Here is a 22,944-nt window from a genome sequence, read left to right on the forward strand (position 1 = left end):
CCACCGGCTCTGCCACCCTATCTCCGCTAAGCTTCTGAGGATCCATTCCTTCTGAACAGGATTCCTTTATGTTTATCCCACGCATTTTTGAATTCCCTTACCGTTTTCATCTCCACCACCTCCTGCGGGAGGGCATTCCAAGTATCCACCACCCTCTCCGTGAAAAAATACTTCCTGACATTTTTTCTTGAGTCTGTCTCCCTTCAATCTCATTTCATGTCCTCTAGTTCTACCGCCCCATCTCCGGAAAAGGTTTGTTTGCGGATTAATACCTTTCAAATAGTTGAATGTCTGTATCATATCATCCCTGATTCTCCTTTCCTCCAGGGTATATATGTTCAGGTCAGCAAGTCTCTCCTCGTACGTCTTGTAACGCAAATCCCATACCATTTTTGTAGCTTTTCTTTGCACCGCTTCAATTCTTTTTACATCCTTAGGAAGATACAGCCTCCAAAACTGAACACAGTACTCCAGTTGGGGCCTCACCAACGACTTATACAGGGGCATCAACACCTCCTTTCTTCTGCTGATTACACCTCTCTCTATACAGCCTAGCAAACTTCTAGCTACAGCCACCGCCTTGTCATACTGTTTCATCGCCTTTAGATCCTCAGATACTATCACCCCAAGATCCCTCTCCCCGTCCGTACATATCAGACTCTCACCGCCTAACACATACGTCTTCCTTGGATTTCTATTCCCTACGTGCATCACTTTGCATTGAATTTTAATTGCTAAACCTTAGACCATTCTTCTAGCTTCTGCAGATCCTTTTTCATGTTTTCCACTCCCTCCCGGGTGTCCACTCTGTTACAAATCTTAGTATCGTCCACAAAAAGGCAAACTTTACCTTCTAACCCTTCGGCAATGTCACTCACAAATATATTTAACTGAATCGGCGCCAGCACCGATCTCTGAGGCACTCCACTGCTCACCTTTCCCTCATCCGATCGAATTCCATTTACCACCAACTTCTGGCGTCTCCTGTGGGGAACCGTGTCAAAAGCTTTGCTGAAATCTAAGTAGATTGGCTATATAGCTAATATTATTATCATACGGTAATTTTTTAATTCCAGAAGGCACATTCCTTAATGTATTAGGGGCCCTTTTACCAAGCTGCGGTAAAAGGGGCCCTGCACACATGCTGCACGGCCAATTCTGAGGGGAGGGGCGCACTTACTGCCACCCACTGAAGTGGCGGTAAGGGCTCCCACACTAACTTGGTAGTAAAAATATGGAAATAAATTTCTGTAGTGCCAGAAATAGCGCACGCTGGGGGGTGGAATTGCTGGGGGGTGGAATTACCACCGGGCTTCTGCAGTAGCCCGGCGGTAGTTCTGGATTGGCGCACAACAACTCTTTAGTAAAAGGGCCGCTTAGTTTTTTATTTTATGATTTTTAGTACCAATCCTCTTTTCTATAAATATAGGGACACTTTTACTATTTATCACTGCAACCATTCATTTCTGATGAAAAACAGAGATGTGCAGGAATGTTTCAGGTTTAGCTGACACATAATGCAATAAGTTTAAGTTCCTTAGGCTCATTCACACATTCATTAGGAGTCCGGATACTAAATATGAAAAGATGCAGCTTCCCCCAAATTCTATAAATGATGACCAAAGTGAGGCGCAATTGTATGCCCAGTTATAGAATAGGGCCAGTTACATTCATGACGTGGAGGGGCATAATTGAACGAAAACGTCTATCTCCATGGGCGTTTATCTCCGAGAACGGGTCCGTGAAGGGGCGGACCGAACCGTATTTTCGTAAAAAATAGACGTCCATGTTTTATTCGACAATTTGTGAGCTGGGCGTTTTTGTTTTTCAGTGATAATGGAAAATGAAAGCGCCCAGCTCAAAAACGAATAAATCCAAGGCATTTGTTCATGGGAGGGGCCAGGATTCATAGTGCACTGGTCCCCCTCACATGCCAGGACACCAACCGGGCACCCTAGGGGGCACTTTTACAAAACAAAAAAAAAGGTAAAAGGGCTCCCAGGTGCATAGCACCCTTCCCTTGTGTGTTGAGCCCCCCAAATCCCCCTCAAAACCCACTGCCCACAAGTCTACACCATTACTATAGCCCTAAGGGGTGAAGGGGGCACCTACATGTGGGTACAGTGGGTTTGGGGGGGGTTGGACGACTAAGCATTAAGCAGCACAATTGTAACAGGTAGGGGGGGGATGGGCCTGGGTCCACCTGCCTGAAGTCCACTGCACCCCCTAACAACTGCTCCAGGGACCTGCATACTGCTGCCAGGGAGGTGGGTATGACATTTGAGGGTGAAAATAAAAAGTTGTGAAACATCATTTTTTGTGGTGGGAGGGGGTTAGTGACCACTGGGGGAGTCAGGGGAGGTCATCCCCGATTCCCTCTGGTGGTAATCTGGTCATTTAGGGGACTTTTTGGGGCCTTATTCGTGAAAAAACAGGGTCCAGGAAAAGTGCCCTAAATTGTAGCTACAAACGCATACTTTTTTTCCATAATCGGCGAAAGGCGCCCATCTCTCCTCGGCCGATAACCATGCCCCAGTTCCACCTTCGCCATGCCTCCGACAAGCCCCCGTCAACTTTGTACGCTTCCGCGATGGAGTGCAGTTGAAAACGTCCAAAATCGGCTTTCCATTATACCGATTTATTCGTTTTTGTGAGATAAACGTCTATCTCCCGATTTGGGTCGAAATCTAGGCGTTTTTCTCTTTCAATTATAAGGTGGATAATTAACTAATTGGCACTAAATTGACAATACCAATACTTGGTGTTAGCAAGCATTAATCAGTGCTAATTTGACACTGCACACAAAGATTTACACCCCTGTCCTCTGAACCTCGCACCTATCTTCTCTCGCATGTAAATGTAAAGAGGGTGTTAATATGGAAGGGGCAGGGGTGTGCCAGGGGCATTCTGAATATTCTCACACATCCTTTATAGAATAATTGCATTTTCACGCCTGACTGCTGCATTTACACTAGCCACAGACATGGCATAAAGTGGTTGCACCTAAAGTTTGGCGTATAACTGCAAATTTACACTAGTATTCTCTAACAGATATGGCACAACTCTTACCATTATAGAATACTAGTTTTTGGCGCCTAACCTCTAGCGACCCTTATTGAATTTACTCCCGTATGCTTTGTGACTTTGAATCTTAGAGCTGTTGGCTTTAGAAAATGATTGAAATGCAGGTACAACAAACTTGTCAAACAGCTGCTGTATATCCTCAAGTGTTAATGTCACACTTGGTTGGTTGGGCCTGGGTGCACCATAGAGGGAAGAAAGAGTGACAACCATCCTTACTGGCAGATTAATGACCCTGGGCATACACCATGAAGGAGGCACCTCTTCACCCTGGCTGCCTGGACATGATCGTTTGAGAAGGGAGAGGTTACCAGAGACTACTGCGTGTTCTAGAAGGCCCAAAAGTACATTTACATATATCCAGCCGTCCACATGTGTCTGCACAGATCTTAGTTATATTCTTGCAACATTTGCTTTCTAGACAAACACATTTCCCATTTGATGTCCTGTTCTTTCCTGCTACTGATCTGGGATTACATGACATGACATGACATTCGTATCCCACACATACCTCTAGAGTTCAGTGTTGCTTACAAAGCAAGAGACTGGACATACCCAGGAACATTGTATAGTGACAGTAGACTAGACAAGAGATCCTAACAGTAGTAAATATAAGTACATCATAATACCATACTCATTAATGGCCCAAATACTTCCATTAATGAGTGGAGGAGTGGCCTAGTGGTTAGGGTGGTGGACTTTGGTCCCGGGGAACTGAGGAACTGAGTTTGATTCCCACTTCAGGCACAGGCAGCTCCTTGTGACTCTGGGCAAGTCACTTAAGCCTCCATTGCCCCATGTAAGCCACATTGAGCCTGCCATGAGTGGGAAAGCGCGGGGTACAAATGTAACAAAAAGTAAATAAAATAAATAAGAATGTTCAGCAATTTATTCCTGCAGCTAATGTTAAGTTTATTCTTTTCCTTGTGGATTTAGGGGATAATGTTATGAAATATTTTAATGTTAACTGGGACCTGAAACCATAAAGTCATGTGATATAGTAACAGAGTCATGTGATATGGTCACCTACACACAGTTAGATAAACATATAAAAGGAATGGTTTACTACTACAGAAACAGGAATCTTGCTAGCACTGCTTAGCGCTTTTGCTCCAGGCTGGTAATTCCTCCACAGGAACATAAAAGGAAAAAGACTTTTTGTATATACTACTTATGAATTGTAATTGGTAAAACAGCAATTAGATGTCTGTTTTCCTATTTGAAATAAATAAGCTCCTATGATAAATTTATGATTGGATAATGGTGTATCTCTTCCTGTGTTCTTTAATCCAGATTATTTTATCCAGGGAATAAATGTCTGAAAGTTTAGCCTTGCATCTTGCAGCCTGTCTGAAAAGGAGTCATAGGTATTACATAGGTAGAAGGCAAAACACAGCAAAGGAGTTTTTCTCCAAGCAAGGAGAACTTCTCTAAGGCTGAAGTGTATTCTCCTCCCAAGGGGCAGGGGTCGGGATTACAATTTACACTCCTAAAATTTATGCTCCTAAATTAATTAGCATAATCTATGCTCCAACATAGATTAAGCTCGTAATTTAGGAGCATAATTTTTAGGAGCATAACCTTTATAGAATAAGGTCCTTAATGTGCATGATTTTGATTATTACTAGTGTGGCCTAAAGAGCTGTTTGATGAACGTGCCAGTTTTCTTTCTATAGGGTACTCACAGATTGTGCGCATGCTGGGGTCTGTGTTCCCTCCTCCTGTTGCCATTCACTTCCCAAGGCATCTGCAGGAAACGTTTTGTCTGATGGGTCTTGGAGCACTGAAACCATTACTAAGTCCTGGTTAGTTAAGAAACCTGTAAGAAATCAAACCAAACTTTTAGAAAATAGTAAAGACTTTTGCTAGAGTGGTTTGAGGTCTTCACACGAGTGTTACTGCTCAAAGATTTAACAATTGTGCAAATTCAACAGTGTTTTTGTGTGCTATTATGGGGCTCATTTTCACAGGTCTGTCAGTTCTTTAACCTGCACACTTTGCATCAGTTCTCAAAGTGGAAGTACCTACATAATCTCTCTTGGAAAACTGTCTAGAGAAAAAAGCTCCCCCCCCCCCCCTGGGAAACAATGTGAATAGTTTTGAAAATGCAAATCTATGCGCATTGGGGGAGAGTCTATATATGGCGCCTAAAAAATCAGAGCTGAAATCAGTGCCAACTAAGCATATTCTATAATCGGTACCAAGATTTAGGCTCCTAACACTGGAGAGCCAAGCAAAATCCACTACAAAGAAAATGTTCCATGCAATGTGGAAACTCAAACGTGTGAAACAATTCTTCCCAAGGGAAACATTTTGCAACCTGATACAATCAATGGTAATAAGCCACTTAGATTACTGCAATGGAATCTATGCAGGATGCAAAGAACAAACCTTAAAGGAACTTCAGACCGCTCAAAACATGGCAGCTAGGCTCATATTTGGAAAAACGCGATTTGAAAGTGCAAAACTCCTATGTGAAAAATTACACTGGCTCCCAATCAAAGAACGCATTGCCTTCAAAATCTGCACTATGGTTCACAAAATTATCTACGGCGAAGCACCTGGATACATGACAGACTTAATCAACTTACCAACCAGAAATGCAGCTGTTTCAACACAAACATATCTAAATCTACACTACCCAAGCTGCAAAGGGCTTAAATACAAATCTACCTACGCATCCAGCTTTTCCTACTCTGTTTCCCCGAAAATAAGACAGTGTCTTATATTAATTTTTGCTCCCAAAGATGCGCTAGGTCTTATTTTCAGGGGATGTCTTATTTTCGGGGAAACACGGTAACATGATTGGATTATTGCAGTTCTCAATATCAGCTGCAGAGGCTACAAGCTGTTCAAAATACCGTACTACAGTAAAATTGCAGCTTCTTAGAGAAAATGGCCACTGCAACTTTTAGCAGTAGCTTCCTAGAATTTCAGCAGTCTTTTTAATTTCACAGCAGCAGGACAAGAAGTCAGCATTAAGTTATATTTGTACAGCGCTGCGTATGCCTTGTAGCGCTATAGAAATGCTAAATAGTAGTAGTAGTAGTAATTAAGTAAATTAAGGGGAAGCCTTGATACAGCTTGGTGAAACATGAGTCGGCACAACAATCCCCCTTCAACGAAAAAGGAGACTGAGCAATACAGTGCACAGAATCTCCATTTACCTACAGTAAGATAAGTACAGCATTCTAAGTAAGCTTAGTCCTTAGGGTTCCTAATACCCCCTTCTCACCCTTCCTCCCATGTACCTTCTGTTGGGACACTCACCCAGTTTTAAAGATGTCAGGAGGCTGCCGAACATCTGTGGGGAAGGGCAGCGGCGGCTTGACTTCAGCCTTTCCCTTCAATGTCCCACCCTCGTGGAAACAGGAAATACCTCATCAGAGGAAGGTGGGACACTGATGGGAGAGACTGGACTCGAGCTGCCGCAGTGACTTAAAATAACAGCTGAGCTTTAAACGCAGGGCAGCGTGTCCGGAACGGAATGGAAGTTGAGGGAGTTGAGGGCGGGCTCAGCCGGGGGGCGGGAGGCGGAAGATACAATTTGGAGCTAGGTCTTACTTTCGGGGGAGGCCTTATATTTAGCAATTCAGCAAAACCTCTACTAGGTCTTATTTTCAGGGGATGTCTTATTTTCGGGGAAACAGGGTACATAAGTACACAACTGTGGAATGCACTAGCAAAAGCTGTGAAAACAACATACGACCACCTAAACTTCCGCAAATTGCTAAAAACCATCCTGTTCAAAAAGGCATACCCTCCTGATCCTACTTAAACGCCTGACCTCGGCTACACAAGAATACTAAAGCACATAATGAACATACCTCTACTCTTCTGCTCGACTATCCTCACTGTGGCCCTACCATATGATCTTCATCATACCACAACACCACATTGCACTGTTCACACCGGAATCGGTAAACACCGTTCCGGTACCATGTAAGCCACATTGAGCCTGCAAATAGGTGGGAAAATGTGGGATACAAAGTAACAAATAAATAAAATAAAATAAATACTCTTAGTTGATATTTCAGTGCCTAAATCTATGCGTGTCCATTTACACCAATGAAAATGTGGTATAAATCCCAGTGCGTAGATTTAGGTGCACTAGGCCATATTCTATAACTAGGTATGTAAATTTTGGAACTCCCATTTCCTCACCCATAACCACACCCCTTTTTGCCTGCATGTATTAGAAGTTCAACGCACATCGTTACAGAATATGCTTAGCAAGTTATGTGCCTAAATTCTAATCAGTGCCAATTAGTGCTCAGTATTGCTTGTTAAGTGCTGTTATCAGTGCTCATTAGCTTGTTAAGCTTGTTAAATTACACGCACTGTTATAGAATCCATGCCGATTTTGGCACCGATCTCTATGCGTGCTATATAAAATCCGGGGGATTGTGGCTTCCACTGATCTAACCCTAAATGTGACCTAACCTTTCCTCCTTTTCCCATGGGTAAAAATGCAGATCCCCCAAATATACTTTTACTTGAGAAAGAATGGAGAATAACATTTGCAAATTACCCTTCGGAAGGTAGAAAGAAGACCAAACTTGCCTGCATCGCTAAATGGTGCCATGAAAAGGCTATATTAAAACCCCAAAAGGCCTCCAAGTGAGGAAAGAGGAAAAGAGTGTAACTGCTGGCAAATGAAAGGTATAACATAAGTAATGCAGGTCTAGCAGATCAAGAACAAGAAGCAGAGTCAGCTAGACCAATAGCTGGATAATTTTCAAAGGAATTTAACTGGCTAAACAATATTAATCCAGGTAGACTGGCAGAGAGCCTGAAAGTATTCATATCACACATACTTTTAATCATTTTTAAAAATTCCCAGGCAGGGAGAATTGTGCTGGAGGAAGGAAGATAGTGTGAATACTCTTGATTTGCAAATATACATTTGCTGCTTTGCCCTCAGTTGGTGCAAGGTACTTGTGCCATTTGTATAAATTTACTTGCAGCAGATTTTCAAAAATAACTGCTCTGGAAGTTTACCACCAGGTTTAATGAACACATAGGGGTGAATTCTATATATGGCGCCGAAAAAAGCGCTATTCTATAAGCCATACAGTTAGGTGTGGTTTATAGAATAGCGCTTATGCCCAGGAACTGTGCCTAACTTTAGGCATGAACATTTGAACCAACTGAAAAGTGGTGCAAATCTTCATGTCTAAATTAGGCACGTTTCCCCCCTTATTCTATAACTATGCATGCTAATTTTAGGAATGCCCCTGTTCTGCCCATGACCTTCCCATTTCTGTGCCCCCTTTTTGAACTCAGATGTAAAATTTAGGGGCAAATCTTAGACCGAAATTTACACATGTATATTCTAAATCTAATTAGTGCCAAAAATTGCTTATTAAGCCAATTATCAGCGCTAATTAGCTCATTACTCAATGAAATTATTTGCCCAAATTTGCATATGCAATTTTTAGCGACTTGTACAGAACTCTGGGGATACTGTGCAATAGATGATTGAGAATAATTGAAAATTGCCCCCTAGATAGCCAGGAGGTAAAAGGGGCATTCAGGCAGAAAACTATAGCAGAAACTGTAGATGGATTATTTGTTTTGGTTTTCATAGCAGGGGATATTGGAGAGATACCAATACCAGAACTATCTGTTTTTAAATACTTATATACCACCTTCCTGGATTAACCATTAATCTCACAGATGGAAGCTTCACCCTCTAGGCTCCTCAGCCAAGCTCATACATCAAATGTAGTTTACAGAAAACATTTAATCCACATAACATGAAAATCAAAAAATGAGCTAAAAATTTAAAAGAACTTTACTGACCTGCATGAATGCAGTAACCTGTGTTTTGGCTATTTAATGCAGTAGATCAGATACAGTTTTCATGTCCACCACCTCCACCAGGAGACTGTTCCATGAATTCACCATCTATTTCCTCAGGCTACTTCTGAATCTGACCCAGATCTAGAAAAGTGATCAGCTCTAGCCCACGGTAGAAATCCATATACTCAGAAATAAATCATGTGAATCGCAAATGAATGCCATTCAACCCTCCAATTACATCTACAAACTGCAAACCCACATTCAAGCGTCTAATTAACTACTGAAAAACCTGGATCCCCCAGTCACTTTTGCTGAGAATGGCTAACTGTTCAAAGGATAGGAAACAAAATGTAGGACTACAGTGAAGGTTTCCACATGGAAAAAGGCGACTAGTGGAGTGCTCCAGGGATCTTGATTGAGATCACTAGTAATGATATGGAAAAGGAAGCAACGGGTGTGGAGAGACACAAAATTACAAGCAGATTATGACTACTACTACTTAACATTTCTAGAGCGCTACAAGGGTTATGCAGCGCTGTACAGATTAAGAAAAAGGACAGTCCCTGCTCCAAGGAGCTTACAATCTAATGGGCGAAATGTCAAGTAGGGGCAGGCCAGATTTCCTGAATAGAGGTATGGTGGTTAGGTGCCGAAGGCGACATTGAAGAGGTGGGCTTTTAGCAAGGCTTTGAAGATGGGCAGGGAGGGGGCCTGGCGTATGGGCTCAGGGAGTTTGTTCCAGATTATGAGCAGATTATGAGAAGTGGAGAAGGACATTGTGAGGCTGGGGGGACTGGAGATCTAAATGGCAGAAAATTTTTTAAAGTAGACAGGTGCAAAGTGATTCTCGCTGGAACAAACAGTCCTTGAGCACTAGTTCTAGTCACCTCATCATTAAAAAAGATATTGCAGAACTAGAAAAGGTACAGAGATAGAACAGTCCCCTTATGAGGAAAGGCTAAACAGGTTAGAGCTCTTCAGCTTGGAAAAGAGATAGCAGAGACAACTATACAATCATAAAAATTTATAAAAATCATGACTGGTTTGGAATAAATTTATAAGGAGCAGTTCTTCACTCACAGTACTAGCAGAAGGGGACATGACATGAAACTACTTGGTAGTGGATTTAAAACAAATTTAAGATACTTTTTTCAACCAATGTCACAAGGAAGCTATGAAAGTTATTTTTGGAGAATGCAGTCAAGGTTAATAATAGGTTTGAACAAATTCCTGGAGGACAGATCCATTAATAATTAGCCAAACAGCCCTAAGGATCACCACATCTTATATCTTGCAGTGAACAAGAGGGAAGAGATCACCCCATTGGGAAATAGCAGGTATTTCAAGTGACCCACACTAGCTACAGTTGGAGGTAGGAAGCTGGACAGGGTGGAAGTGGAGATGGACCACTCTGGTAGCAGCCTCTACACCAGAGATCACTTCCGGGTATATCACAGAGGTGGGGGGGGGGGGGGGGGGGGGGGGGGGAGGGCTGGGGAATTGGGGGAGGTCCCTTTTGACACATATGGGTGGGGCTTGGGTTCAGGGAGGGGTTTATCCTCATGATTTGAACTGGGGGGTTGGGAGTTCACCATGGGGGTGTCAGGAGGTTGGAGGATATGATCGAAGTTAATCCAAATATTGAGGAGGATAGCAAGGGGGAAATGAGAACCTGCAACAGCATGTCTGTGGCCACACTACAGGACTGCCAGCTATTGTGGAGGAGTGGTCTAATGGTTAGTGCCTTGGGCTTTGATCCTGGCAACCTGGGTTCAATTCCCACAGCAGCTCCTTGTGACACTGGGCAAGTCACTTAACCCTCCATTGCCCCAGGTACCAAAACTTAGATTGTGAGCCCTCTAGGGACAGAGAAAGTATCTGCATATGTGTACAGCGCTGCGTACGTCTAGTAGCACTACAGAAATGATTAGTAGTAGTAGTACTGGCAATCATGACAGCTAGCACAAGTTCTGACTCAGGCAATAGCTGTCACAGTGAACCACTCTTCTAACATACTCCTGCCCACGTTAGGCAACTAGTGTGGGTTTTTGTACTGCACTGTTGATTGCAGTGTGGGCTGGTGCTATTCTCTACCATGCAGTAAAACTCATGCTAGCTGGTTAACACAGTTTAGTAAAAGGCCCCTTAGTTAATTTTATTCTCTATAGTGGAAATGGGAAAACACAATAGAGAGTAACGCTATTTGTTCTGGGCGCTGAGCCAAGTGCAACTCTGTGTGTCCTTTGCTTGTCCAGGACCTAAGTGACATTTGCTTCTCTTTGTGTAGGTTGTTCAGAATATTTGGGGTTTGGATTATGCAGTTTTTTTCCATAAGCACAAAATGGGGCAAAACCTTTATCGAAATGAATTGCATGAAGTCTTCAGACAGTACCAGTTAAAAGAGTTGAAGGCTGGAGTCATTGTAAATGGAAAACCTGAAGACTGTCCACAACTTCACCTGATGGTGAATTGGAAATGGAGTTTGGACTCATTTCATGTAGGGACCTGGAATATAAATTAGATTCAACTTTGGAGTATTAAAAATTTCCACACAGATAGTACTATAGGGAGCAGATACTATTCTCCGAGGCAGATCTCAAATATCCCTCTGGAAACACAATTCCTAACCTTTGGAATGACCCTTAGCATGGAATAGCAGTAGATGAAAATCATTTCTGGAAGTGACAGGCCATTACTGCTTTTGTAAATGTTGCATGGCAGTGGAAAGCTCTGAGTGTGAGGTAACCATGCAGAAACAAAGAAGTCAGTTGAAGTGAGACATTGAAAGCGAAGAACTGACCTTGGCCAGGTTGCATAATAGCAGCTGATCTATTATCTCTGTATGACTGGAAAAATTCTGGCAAGCAACCCTTGGGTAGACATTACCTTCTCATTTTGCACCTTCCTTAAATATGGCCTTGGCACCTTGCTGTCTAGATGGGCCCCCAGCTTCACCTTCTCTGGAAAGGGAGCAATCACCTGCTTAGCCAGAAAGCTAGGCAATGTATTTGGTCATCAACCAATTAATAATTCACTCTCCTTGCCTTTTAAGACAGTTCATGGCCTGAAACTGTCTTATTGTTTTGGGAAGACGTCTCCACCTTCAGACTTCCCCTTCCTTCCTCTTGGCTTGCCAGGTCCTTGTCTATGTTCTTATGCCATTTGGTGAAGAAAGGGTAAGACTCTCTTGCTCTCTTTCTCCGTAACACCTGAACATTCACACTCTTACGTCATATAGCTATGTACATTTTAATCAAATTTAGATTGTAGTCATTTGAAAGCTCAATGTTTGTAATTAATTTTTCACCTTATATGACCTTGAAAGGGAACATTGTTCTAAAGTTTAGTAAGGTAGGTATTGATATAGGCAGAAAAGACAAAAAAAAGCATCTTACTGCTAAATATGTCAACATTATAACCAGGAAAAACTATTTTGATGAACAGTTTTGGGGTGTACACTGAGTTGAAGTATAAGAGCCTTCTTGTAGGCACCATTATGCTGGGAGGCATTCTACACGACATCTTACAGTCTGCTGTGTCTCCCAATTCCCATACATAGGTGCATGTCCCAACAGAGACACAGAGGTCTCTAAGTGAGCAGTGCAGCTACCTGGTCCATGGACAGGTTGAAGAAGGTCTAGTTTTGCCCCACTGCATCTACGGACTTGTAGTCCTGCCTACGGCACACCCAGAACTGGATCACCTGGGTCAGGGGCCTGCTGTAGTAGTGAGCCATGCATTAAGTGGCTAATTTGGTTAATCTGGGGAGCTATCTTCCTTTACAAGGAAGATGTGCTTGTTGTTCCACCCTAATTGTTTTTGTTTCTGGCTGCAGCAGCTTGTTTTATGGTAGGTGTGGTTTGAATGGACATGAAGGCACAGCATCCCGCTGACTGTGATGTGCCTCTGCTGTACGGTACTCAGGACAAAAACTGTCGGAACATCAATCAGCAGCACCTTCAGCCACTCCCACCACCCTGCTGGGAACCGCCTAGAAACAGCTCTGTAATTACATTTTTAGGTAGTGTGGAGTTTTAGAGGGTTTGCTATTTAAGTGAGGTGTATTTGTGCAGTAACTGAGGAGCCTAATGAGGTCACTCAGAGTTTTTCTTCAGTATGGAAACAAATATTACAAAGGGGGTTTGGGGCATTTTGTTTTTAATTTATTGAACATTTTCAAGCAAATACAATTACAAGAAAGATAACAGTCAGGGAAATACGTATACCAAATATCCTCCAAAGCAATCAAATCTCCAACTTGGCTTTATACTCCAACACCCCTGACACAATGCCTATATAAATGCATTCAGAAAGACATAGGGATTATTTGCCAACCCTTTTCATTACTGATAGAGGCCTATAACCTTCACCTTGTCTATTCCCTGCAAATCTAATGTTCATATTTACATTCTGCCAAATCTCTGCTCGAGCACAAAGCAGATTACAATAAAGAAATCAGTAAATTCAACTGGGAATTACAAACTCAGTCTCAAAGTTACAATATTTTAAAATATGAACATAGTAACATAGTAGGTGACGGCAAAAAAGACCTATACGGTCCATTCAGTCTGCCCAACAAGATAAACTCATATGCGCTACTTTATATGTATACCTGACCTTGATTTGTATCTGCCATTTTCAGGGCACAGACCGTAGAAGTCTGCCCAGCACTGGCCCCGCCTCCCGACCACTGGCCCCGCCTCCAAACCACCGGTGCTGCATGTTAGGCATTCAATTAAGTAACACACTTTTGGAACTTCTAATAGTGATAGCAATGTCTTTATCACCAGTCAGAAACTGAACCCAAATCTCTCCTGATCTTTTATCCTGCGCACACACCCATCTCTAACACAGACCATGCTTATTTATGCTCTTCACCTATTGTGTGAGTGTGTGGGTGGGGGGTTATTTGCCCTTTAGCAAGAGCTATACCTCCCCGTCTATCAACAATTTCTGTAATAAAGCAGAAGTAGGCTAACAGGGAAAGAAAAAAAGATGGGAGACCAAGAATATGTAATCTCTGATCCCTGATAACCCTACCTTCAATGCCAATTACATTGTTTTTTTAGTACTTTGTTGCCAGAGTGCAAACCCTCCCACTGAGGAACAGACCTATGGTGGATGTAATAAGAGGATGAGTGTGAGGCTGCAGAGGTGGAAGGCTGGAGCTGCAGTGTCATAAGTGAAGCTTTAGGGCAGGAACGAAAGAGAGGAGCTGCAGCACAGCAGGAGCAGGGGAGAGGATAGGAATTATCATGGACAGAGAGTTTGCCTGGAGGCGGGTATAGAAAAAATATATTTAAAAAAGTGAGAGAGAGAGTGAGTCTCTGCAGGGAAGGTAGAGGGGAGCACCACAAACATTTTGCTAATGGGCAATGGAAATAATATAGGGCAGTTTACCCCCCTCTCCACACTCTAGGAATTGAATTTTCCACATCTTTTCAAATATATTGCTTTTAAACTAACTGGAGTTAGGTAGATGCTGCTCAGAACTGTGTACTGCTGCCCAGTTTAAAGTCCGAAGATGGAATAATGCATATTATGTTTATAAATAGTATTCCACACCCTAGCTCTTAATCCCAGGTATTCATTATCCTCAGTGGGGAAGCTGGCTCAGTAAATTCAATGACATTGTCCTTGTGTAATTCTTTGCTTAAAGACTGTAACTTCCACCCAAATTAGAAGTCCAAATATTGAGAAGCATAACTCACTGATTTAGAAAAAGGCAAAAAGGGAGAGATCCTACAGACCAAATTTTGCCAGGCTATTCTTCCTAGCAAACAACAAAACTAGCTCTTCTTTGCCTTCAGCCAAATTTTGGAGATAATTAATAGATCTGTAAAAATTGGAATTAGAAGGGGGAAATGGCCTGTTTTCTTGCTCTGCAAATTGTCCTTCCATAGACACATAAAAGAGCAGATACTGAGTCCAAGTTATGATGATAAAAATACTCTTTGTTGAACAAAACACCAGACGTCCACGTTTCGCCCACCGACATGGTCAATGTTTCGCCCACTTATGGGCTGTCTCAGGTTTTTAAATATCCATGGACATTTAGATTTTTCCTATGATTTTAGCTTTCTTAATGTTGACTGAATTTTAAAGGTAAGCTTGAAAGTGATATATAACCTTCACCATATACACTGTCCTCAAACACTGTTGGACCTTGAGAAATCTGTAATGACGCTGTTGTTAGAAGTGATAAGTTTGATATTGGCTGGTTAAATTACTTTTTAGCATTTTAGAAAGAGACCTTCTTGGTCTTCTTGAGGAAATTTGAGTTTCGATTACTTGTTGGCATCTAGTGGTTAGTGATTTTTAATCTTACCTATTCACTTTTTTTTTTAACTAAAAAAATGTTTATTTAAACACAATATACTCTTATGCTTTAACAGCAAATTTGCGCTTGGGGTACCTATTCACTTTTTGAGTTTATAATATAATTTGTTTTCTTTTGGATTTCTGATAGTGCTGCTGGGCATTTATGATAGTCTATTTGGGCTTGTGAGTTTCTTAGCATTTCCACTTTTGGTGTGTTATGGCTGCATTTAAAAACTTCCCTTACGATCTGAATACCACTGTTCTTATTACTTTTGCATCCTTTCCATATGTTGCACTTCATATGATTGTCTACGTATTTTGCGTTCACAAGTATATAATATTGTTTTGAAATCACACACAGACTTGCCCAGCGTCTTTGTATTTTTTTTCACTTTATATTTATTGAATTTCAAATATACATCAAGCAAGACTGAAATCTTACACTTGAACAGAAAACAGAAAAATACATATAATCAGAAAAAAAAAGGAAACATAATCTGCATAAATGTACAGAATTACATATTATAAGAATTAATGAACCCCTTAGTCCCCAAAACAAAAGGGAGGAGAGAGCAGAAGAATCAGAGAGGAATATAATTACTATATAATCAAATAAACAATAAGGTAAATGGAGCCAGGCACAATTCTAAATACCCAAACTCAGCAACCTTCCTCATTCAGGTTGGAGTGGCCAGCCTGAGCCGGAAATTTTTAATTTAAGAATGGAGGGCAGGAGAGATGCTGGGGGAGTGGGGGGGGGGGGGCAGAAAGAGAGAACATAGGGGAATGAGAAGAGAGGGAGAGTAATGCTGGACCTTGGAGGGAGACAGATGGAAGAGTAATAGAGAGACCTGGACCAAAGGAGACAGAGATGAGATGGGGTAGATGCTGGACTGGGGAAGGGATGGAGAACAGATGGATATGAGAGAGAGAGAGAGAGAGAGAGAGAGAGATCTGGACCAAAGGGAAGGAAGAATAGAGGGGAAGATGCTAGACTTGGGGGGGGGGGGAGGGAAGATATATATATATATATATATATATATATAGAGAGAGAGAGAGAGAGAGAGAGAGAGAACCAGGAGAGAGAGGGGTAGAGACGCTGGACCACGGAAGGGAGGTAGAGAGAGATGTCACACCATAGAGGCATGGGGTGCAGAAGGAAGGGAAGGAATAGGAGAGAAGCAGGGACACAGAAGAGATGCTGTCCAAGGAGAAAGCATAGGGACAGGGACACAGAGACACAAGGGGAGGGATAAGGACACAGAGGAGAGATGCTGAACATATGGGGAGGATAGGGACAAGGACTGGGACACAGAGGGGAGGCACTGGACAGGATGAATAGGGACACACAGGAAAGATGGATGGTGGACAGAGAGAGACAAGAAAAACAGAGAAAAGCAGAAGAGAGAGGCACTAGGACAAAGTGTTACTCAGACAACAAAGGTAGAACAAAAAATATTCTTAATTTATTAACTGTAATATGCCAGCCTTGGGAAATGTGCATTCTTCCCCTCCCACTCACCACTTAGGGAGCAATGGTGTTATAGGGGGCCCACTTCAAATTTTCTGCCTGGGGCCCATTCAGTCCTAGCTATGCCACTGGCCTTAGTCCATGGGAAAAACCCATGTAAGAGCACGCTAAGGCCACTTTCTACCGCAGCTTTGTAAAAGTCCCTTAGATTTATTATTTATCAACATTAGGGAAAAAGGAGGAGACAAAACTGTGGTATTTTCAAGCAGAGCAATCTCTGGAGAAAGATTAACCTGCTCCTGTACTTGTCTACTTTCAGTTCACAGCTGCAGCTGCTTAGCAGTCTGCTGGGAAAGATTAGATCAGTCTCCTTCAAGCTGAAATCTGAGGAGAACCAAATGTTTCCTGTGTTTGGTACTGAGGGGCCACTGAACCTCCTTTTGGTGAATAAGATTTAGCTGCAGAGGCACAGTGATGAATAGGGGGAAATCCTGTTGAATGTGTATTGATTTCTGCTTACAGTGGCATATTCAGTCTTAGAACCTGTAACAAAATAGCATTTTTCACTGAGAAGGAATCTCTATCTGTCTAAAAACTGACCTGCACAACTTTCCCCAAGAGGAAGTTACCTTCATCAAGACTCTACAGTAGACAGGAGACCTGGCACTTGGCAGAGTTTTGGTTTCACATACATCAGAGCTTCCCAAACTTGACAGCTAGTTTGATTTATAGGCTATCTCCAGTGAATATCCAGGAGATAAATGGAGTCTCTGAGTATACTCAGGTAACTCACACATTCCTTGTGCATATCATGAAAGTCCAACTTGTTGTGGCTTACCCAGCATCAACAGCATAACAGAGGCAGAGAAGGTAAGGCTAGGTTACAGGCAAAGGAAAAGTTTTATGCAAAGCTCGCTGACCTCAGTTATGAGCATATATCTCCCACACATGGCTCTTACATGGGTTCAAGTTCTCTGAACCTTGTTTGTCTTACAAAAATCCTTTTATTATATCAGAGGGCTTGATATTCAAAGGATTTATGTTCCTAACTTTGAGGGTCTGAGAATATGAAGAGAAACTTGCCGCAGACGCAAAAACTCACAGTATCCCTTTTCAAGTTGTGAAGAGGCAGGGAACTACAAGGTCCAGAATGCACTGCAGCAGAGTCAGGGGGAGGACTCTAGGCAGGAGAGTGAGGAGCCAGCAGTTGATTGGGAAATTGAACCAGGTGTGAGAGGGTTGCAGGCAGCTTTATTAAGAGAGTGGTGGAAAGCTGTAGGGAGTAGATGGAAACACTGGGGAAGCTCTCTCTGGAAAAGGTGACAGCTGGAGAAGGAAAGTAGATGCTTGTGTTTGACTGTTTGAGTTTGAGAAACTGTCTTAAGTTGGAGAAGGGTTTAAGTAGCAGGCTCTGAGTAAAGTGCCTTTTGCTATGTTTGACTTGAAGAAATGTTTATGTTAAAGAAGAAGAAATACGCCATGAGGAGTATGTTAAATGGCCATTAATAAAACCCTTAATTATAAGAAGCCTGGTGTTGATGAGCATTTTGTGAAGGGAGAGGAGGAGACAGAAAGCTCCCCAGTGTTTGACACAGAATCCTGTGAGTTACCGAGAAGGCTAGAGCCCAGCAGTGACCGTGTGTGTGGCGGAAGCTAAGCAGCGTCAGCCCTGGCCGGAGTCTGGAAGGGTGACCAGCTCACAAGGTACATCAGAAGCAGAAAGCCTGTAAGGGAATCCGTGGGACTGTTAGATCATGAAGGAGTAAAAGGGGCACTCAGGGAGGACAAAGCCACAGCAGAGAGATTGAATGAATTCTTTGCTTCGGTCTTTAGGGAAGAAGATGTAAGAGATCTACCTGTACCATTTGGTTTTCAAGGATGATGATGTGGAGGAACTGAAAGATCTCACTGAACCTGGAAGAGCTACTGAGCTAAATCAACAAATTAAACAGTAGTAAATCACCTGGACTGGATAGCATGCACCCTAGGGTATTGAAAGAACTCAAACGTGAAATTGCTGATCTGGTGATAGTGATCTGTTATCCGTCCTTAAAGTCATCAGTAGTATAGAACACATAGACAAACATGGTTTAACGGGATAGGGTGAGCATGGATTCAGCCAAAAGAAATCTTGCCTCACCAGTTTGCTTCATCAGTTTTGGAGGCCGTATCTTGTTAAGGATGTAAAAAGAATTGAAGCGGTGCAAAGAAAAGCTACGAGAATGGTATGGGATTTGCGTTACAAGACGTATGAGGAGAGACTTGCTGAACTAAACACGTATACTCTGGAGGAAAGGAGAAACAGGGATGATATGATACAGACGTTCAAATATTTGAAAGGTATTAATCCGCAAACGAACCTTTTCCGGAGATGGGAAGGTGGTAGAACGAGAGGACATGAAATGAGATTGAAGGGGGGCAGACTCAAGAAAAATGTCAGAAAGTATTTTTTTCACGGAGAGAGTAGTGGATGCTTGGAATGCCCTCCCGCGGGAGGTGGTGGAAATGAAAACGGTAACGGAATTCAAACATGCGTGGGATAAGCATAAAGGAATCCTGTGCCGAAGGAATGGATCCTCAGGAGCTTAGTCAAGATCGGGAGGCGGGGCTGGTGGTTGGGAGGCGGGGATAGGGCTGGGCAGACTTATACGGTCTGTGCCAGAGCCGGTGGTGGGAAGCGGAACTGGTGGTTGGGAGGCGGGGATAGTGCTGGACAGACTTGTACGGTCTGTGCCAGAGCCGGGGTTGGGAGGCAGGGCTGGGGAGGTGAGGATAGTGCTGGCCAGACTTATACAGTCTGTGCCTGTGCCAGAGCCGGTGGTTGGGAGATGGGACTGGTGGTTGGGAGGCGGGGATAGTGCTGGACAGACTTGTACGGTCTGTGCCAGAGCCGGTGGTTGGGAGGCAGGGCTGGTGGTTGGGAGGTGAGGATAGTGCTGGGCAGACTTATACGGTCTGTGCCCTGAAGAGCATAGGTACAAATCAAAGTAGGGTATACACAAAAAGCAGCAAATATGAGTTATCTTGTTGGGCAGACTGGATGGACCGTGCAGGTCTTTTTCTGCCGTCATCTACTATGTATGTATTTCTTTGATAGCATGAATAAACATGTCAATAAAGGTGATCTGGTTGATATAGTGCATCTAGATTTTCAGAAAGCTTTTGATAAAGTTCCTTATGAGGAGGCAATGTTCTGTTGTGGATTAAGAATTGGTTATAGGACAGAAAATAAAGGATAGGGTTAAATGGCCATTTTTCTCAATGGAGGAGGGTGAATAGTGGAGTGCCGCAGGGATCTGTACTGGGACTGATGCTATTTAACATATTTATAAATGACCTGGAAATTGGAACAAGTGAGGTGATTAAATTTGCAGATGACACAAAACTATTCAAAATTGTTAAAACATATGCAGACTGTGAAAAATTGCAGGAAGACCTTAGGAAATTGATGGTAGATGAAATTTAATGTGGAGATTTAATGTGCACATTGGGAAGAATAATCCAAATCATAGTTACCTGATGCTAGGGTCCACCTTAGGAATCAGCATTCAAGAAAAAGATCAAGATGTCATTGTAGACAATACACTGAAATCTTCTGCCTAGTGTGCGGCAGCAGCTCAAATATTAAACAGGATGCTAGGAATTAATTGGAAAGGGATGCAAAATAAAACCAAGATTATTATTATGCATCTGTATTGCTCCATGGTGCGACCTCACCTTGAGTACTGCAATCAATTCTGGTCTCTGTATCTCAAAAAAGATATAGCGGATAGAAAAGGTTCAGAGAAGAGTGACCAGAATGATAAAGGGGATGGAGCTCCTCTCATATGAGGAAAGACTAAAGAGGTCAGGGCTCTTTAGCTTGGAAAAGAGATAGCTGAGGGGAGATATGATCGAGGTATGCAAAATCCTGATTGGTGTAGAACGAGTAGAAATGAATCCATTTTTTACTCTTTCAAAAAGTACAAAGACTAGGCTACACTCAATGAAATTACATGGAAATACTTTCAAAACAAAGAGGAGGAAATATTTGAGGAAATATTGCCAAGAAGTGCAGAGTGATGCATTTGGGGTGTAGAAACCCAAAAGAGAGATACCAAATAGGAGGGGAGAGATTAGCAAGCTCGACTCAGGAGAGACCTTGGGGTGTTGGTGTCGGACGATATGAAGGTGAAGAAACAATGTGACAAGGCGACGGCCATGGCTAGAAGGATGCTAGGCTGCATAGAGAGGGGTATAACCAGCAGAAGAAAGGAGGTGTTGATGCCCCTCTACAAGTCGTTGGTGAGGCCCCACTTGGAGTACTGTGTTCAGTTTTGGAGGCCGTATCTGGCTAAAGATGTAAAAAGACTGGAAGTGGTGCAAAGAAAAGCTATGAAAATGTTGTGGGATTTGCGTTGCAAACCGTAAGAGGAGAGACTTGCCGACCTGAACATGTATACCTTGGAGGAAAGGAGAAACAGGGGTGACCTGATACAGACGTTCAAATATTTGAAAGGTATTAATCCGCATACAAACCTTTTCTGGAGACGGGAAGGTGGTAGAACTAGAGGACATGAATTGAGGTTGCAGGGGGGCAGACTCAGGAGTAATGTCAGGAAGTATTTTTTCACAGAGAGGGTGGTGGATACGTGGAATGCCCTCCCACGGGAAGTGGTGGAGATGAAAACGGTAATGGAATTCAAACATGCATGGGATAAACACAAAGGAATCCTGTTTAAAAGGAATGGATCTATGGAATCTTAGTGGACATTGGGTGGCGACGCCAGTATTTGGAGAATAAAACCGGTGCAGGGCGGACTTCTACGGTCTGTGCCCTGAGAAAGGCAGGGACAAATCAAACTTGGATATCCATATAAAGTATTACATACCATGTAAAATGAGTTTATCTTGTTGGGCAGACTGGATGGACCGTTCAAGTCTTTATCTGCCGTCATTTACTATTGTTTCACTCAATGAATAGTTAAGCTCTGGAACTCATTGCCAGAGGATGTGGTAACAGTGGTTAGTGTGACTGACAAGCTCCTGGAGGAAAAGTCCATAAAGCCACTGCTTGGAATGTTGCTACTATTTGGGTTTCTACTAGGTACTTGTGACCTAGATTGGCCACTGTTGGAAACAGGATACTGGGCTAAGTGGACCATAGGTCTGACCCAGTAGAGCTATTCTTATGTTCTTAATTGACCTCTTTGAAATTTTACTAGGGCATTGATCAGTGTTTTGCTGACCATCAGCAGTACTAAACCTGGAAATTCAATGCTGGGTCATGTCTGGGCACTGGCATTGATGGTGGTGGGGGGGAGGGTCCTTTCACTAAGCCACAGCAAAAAGTGTTCTGTGGTAGCGTGAGCGCATGTTTTTGGCGTGCGCTGGGCCAGTTTTTACCACGCCTAGGAAAAAGGTTTTTTTCAATATTGCCAGGAAAAGGGCCTGTGGTAAAAGTGAAACAAGCAAGGACTCACGTGCTACAAGAACAGTGACAGGTCGGTGCGCACCAACTGCTGATTAATACTGGAAATGCCACTTCTTAAACTGAGGCCGAAAGCATTGCAAGTCGGAGCTTTAATTTGGCTGAACTTCCCTTGCAAGTGCGTAATAAAAATTAAATTCTATTAAATATGTATTTTTTGAGGCTAAACAACTAAATAATTTTTTAGAAGCCAAACTGAGGGATTCACTGCTACCACCACTAAGGACTATAACAACTTCAACTCCGTAATTAGTATAAGTGCACCAGGTTGCTCCTATCAGCCGCCTTATTCTAGAATTAGAAGTTTGATTCTGATTTGATATCCTTAATTTCCTTAAATATTGTATGTAGCCCTGGAATTGTGGACTAAAGATGAGCAAATAGTTTAAAATTTCATTTGATTATGTATTACGTATTTTCCTTTTTATATTGATTATGTATTAACTAATAATCATCTTTTTCTGAATTCAAGATGTATGCTTGATGTAACAGTAAAAATCTTAATAAATAAAATAAAAAAATAAAAAAAACACTGGAAATGCCACATGTGCTAGGAAATAAAAAAATAATTTGTCCTGCCAGTATGGGCACATGCCAAATCTGAAATTACTGCCGGGGGAGCGTGTTAGCCTGGCGGTAGTCTTACTGCGCCTTTGTAAAATGGCCCCTGAATTTCTGGGTCTTTGGAACCAGCTGACACACAGGCGGTTAAGTGTGATATTCAGCCGTGCCAACTCTGCCCCCAGAACATCCTCAAAATAGCCAGTTTTCAATTTGGTACTAACCTGTGATTTTC

At 42.5% G+C, this 22,944-nt stretch overlaps 1 protein-coding gene across 2 annotated transcripts in view; it reads right to left on the reverse strand.

Annotated features, from left to right (window-relative positions):
• Window positions 1–22,944, reverse strand: part of FOXN1 (forkhead box N1) — a 122,947-nt gene that overhangs the window by 65,313 nt on the left and 34,690 nt on the right. For both annotated transcript variants that reach the window (XM_030186024.1, XM_030186025.1), the window contains exon 3: window positions 4,767–4,900. In XM_030186024.1, coding sequence (XP_030041884.1) covers window positions 4,767–4,900 — 134 coding nt within the window. The remainder of the gene's footprint in view (window positions 1–4,766; window positions 4,901–22,944) is intronic.

Source organism: Microcaecilia unicolor, chromosome 13 (assembly GCF_901765095.1).
Source record: "Microcaecilia unicolor chromosome 13, aMicUni1.1, whole genome shotgun sequence".
Lineage (NCBI taxonomy): Eukaryota > Metazoa > Chordata > Amphibia > Gymnophiona > Siphonopidae > Microcaecilia > Microcaecilia unicolor.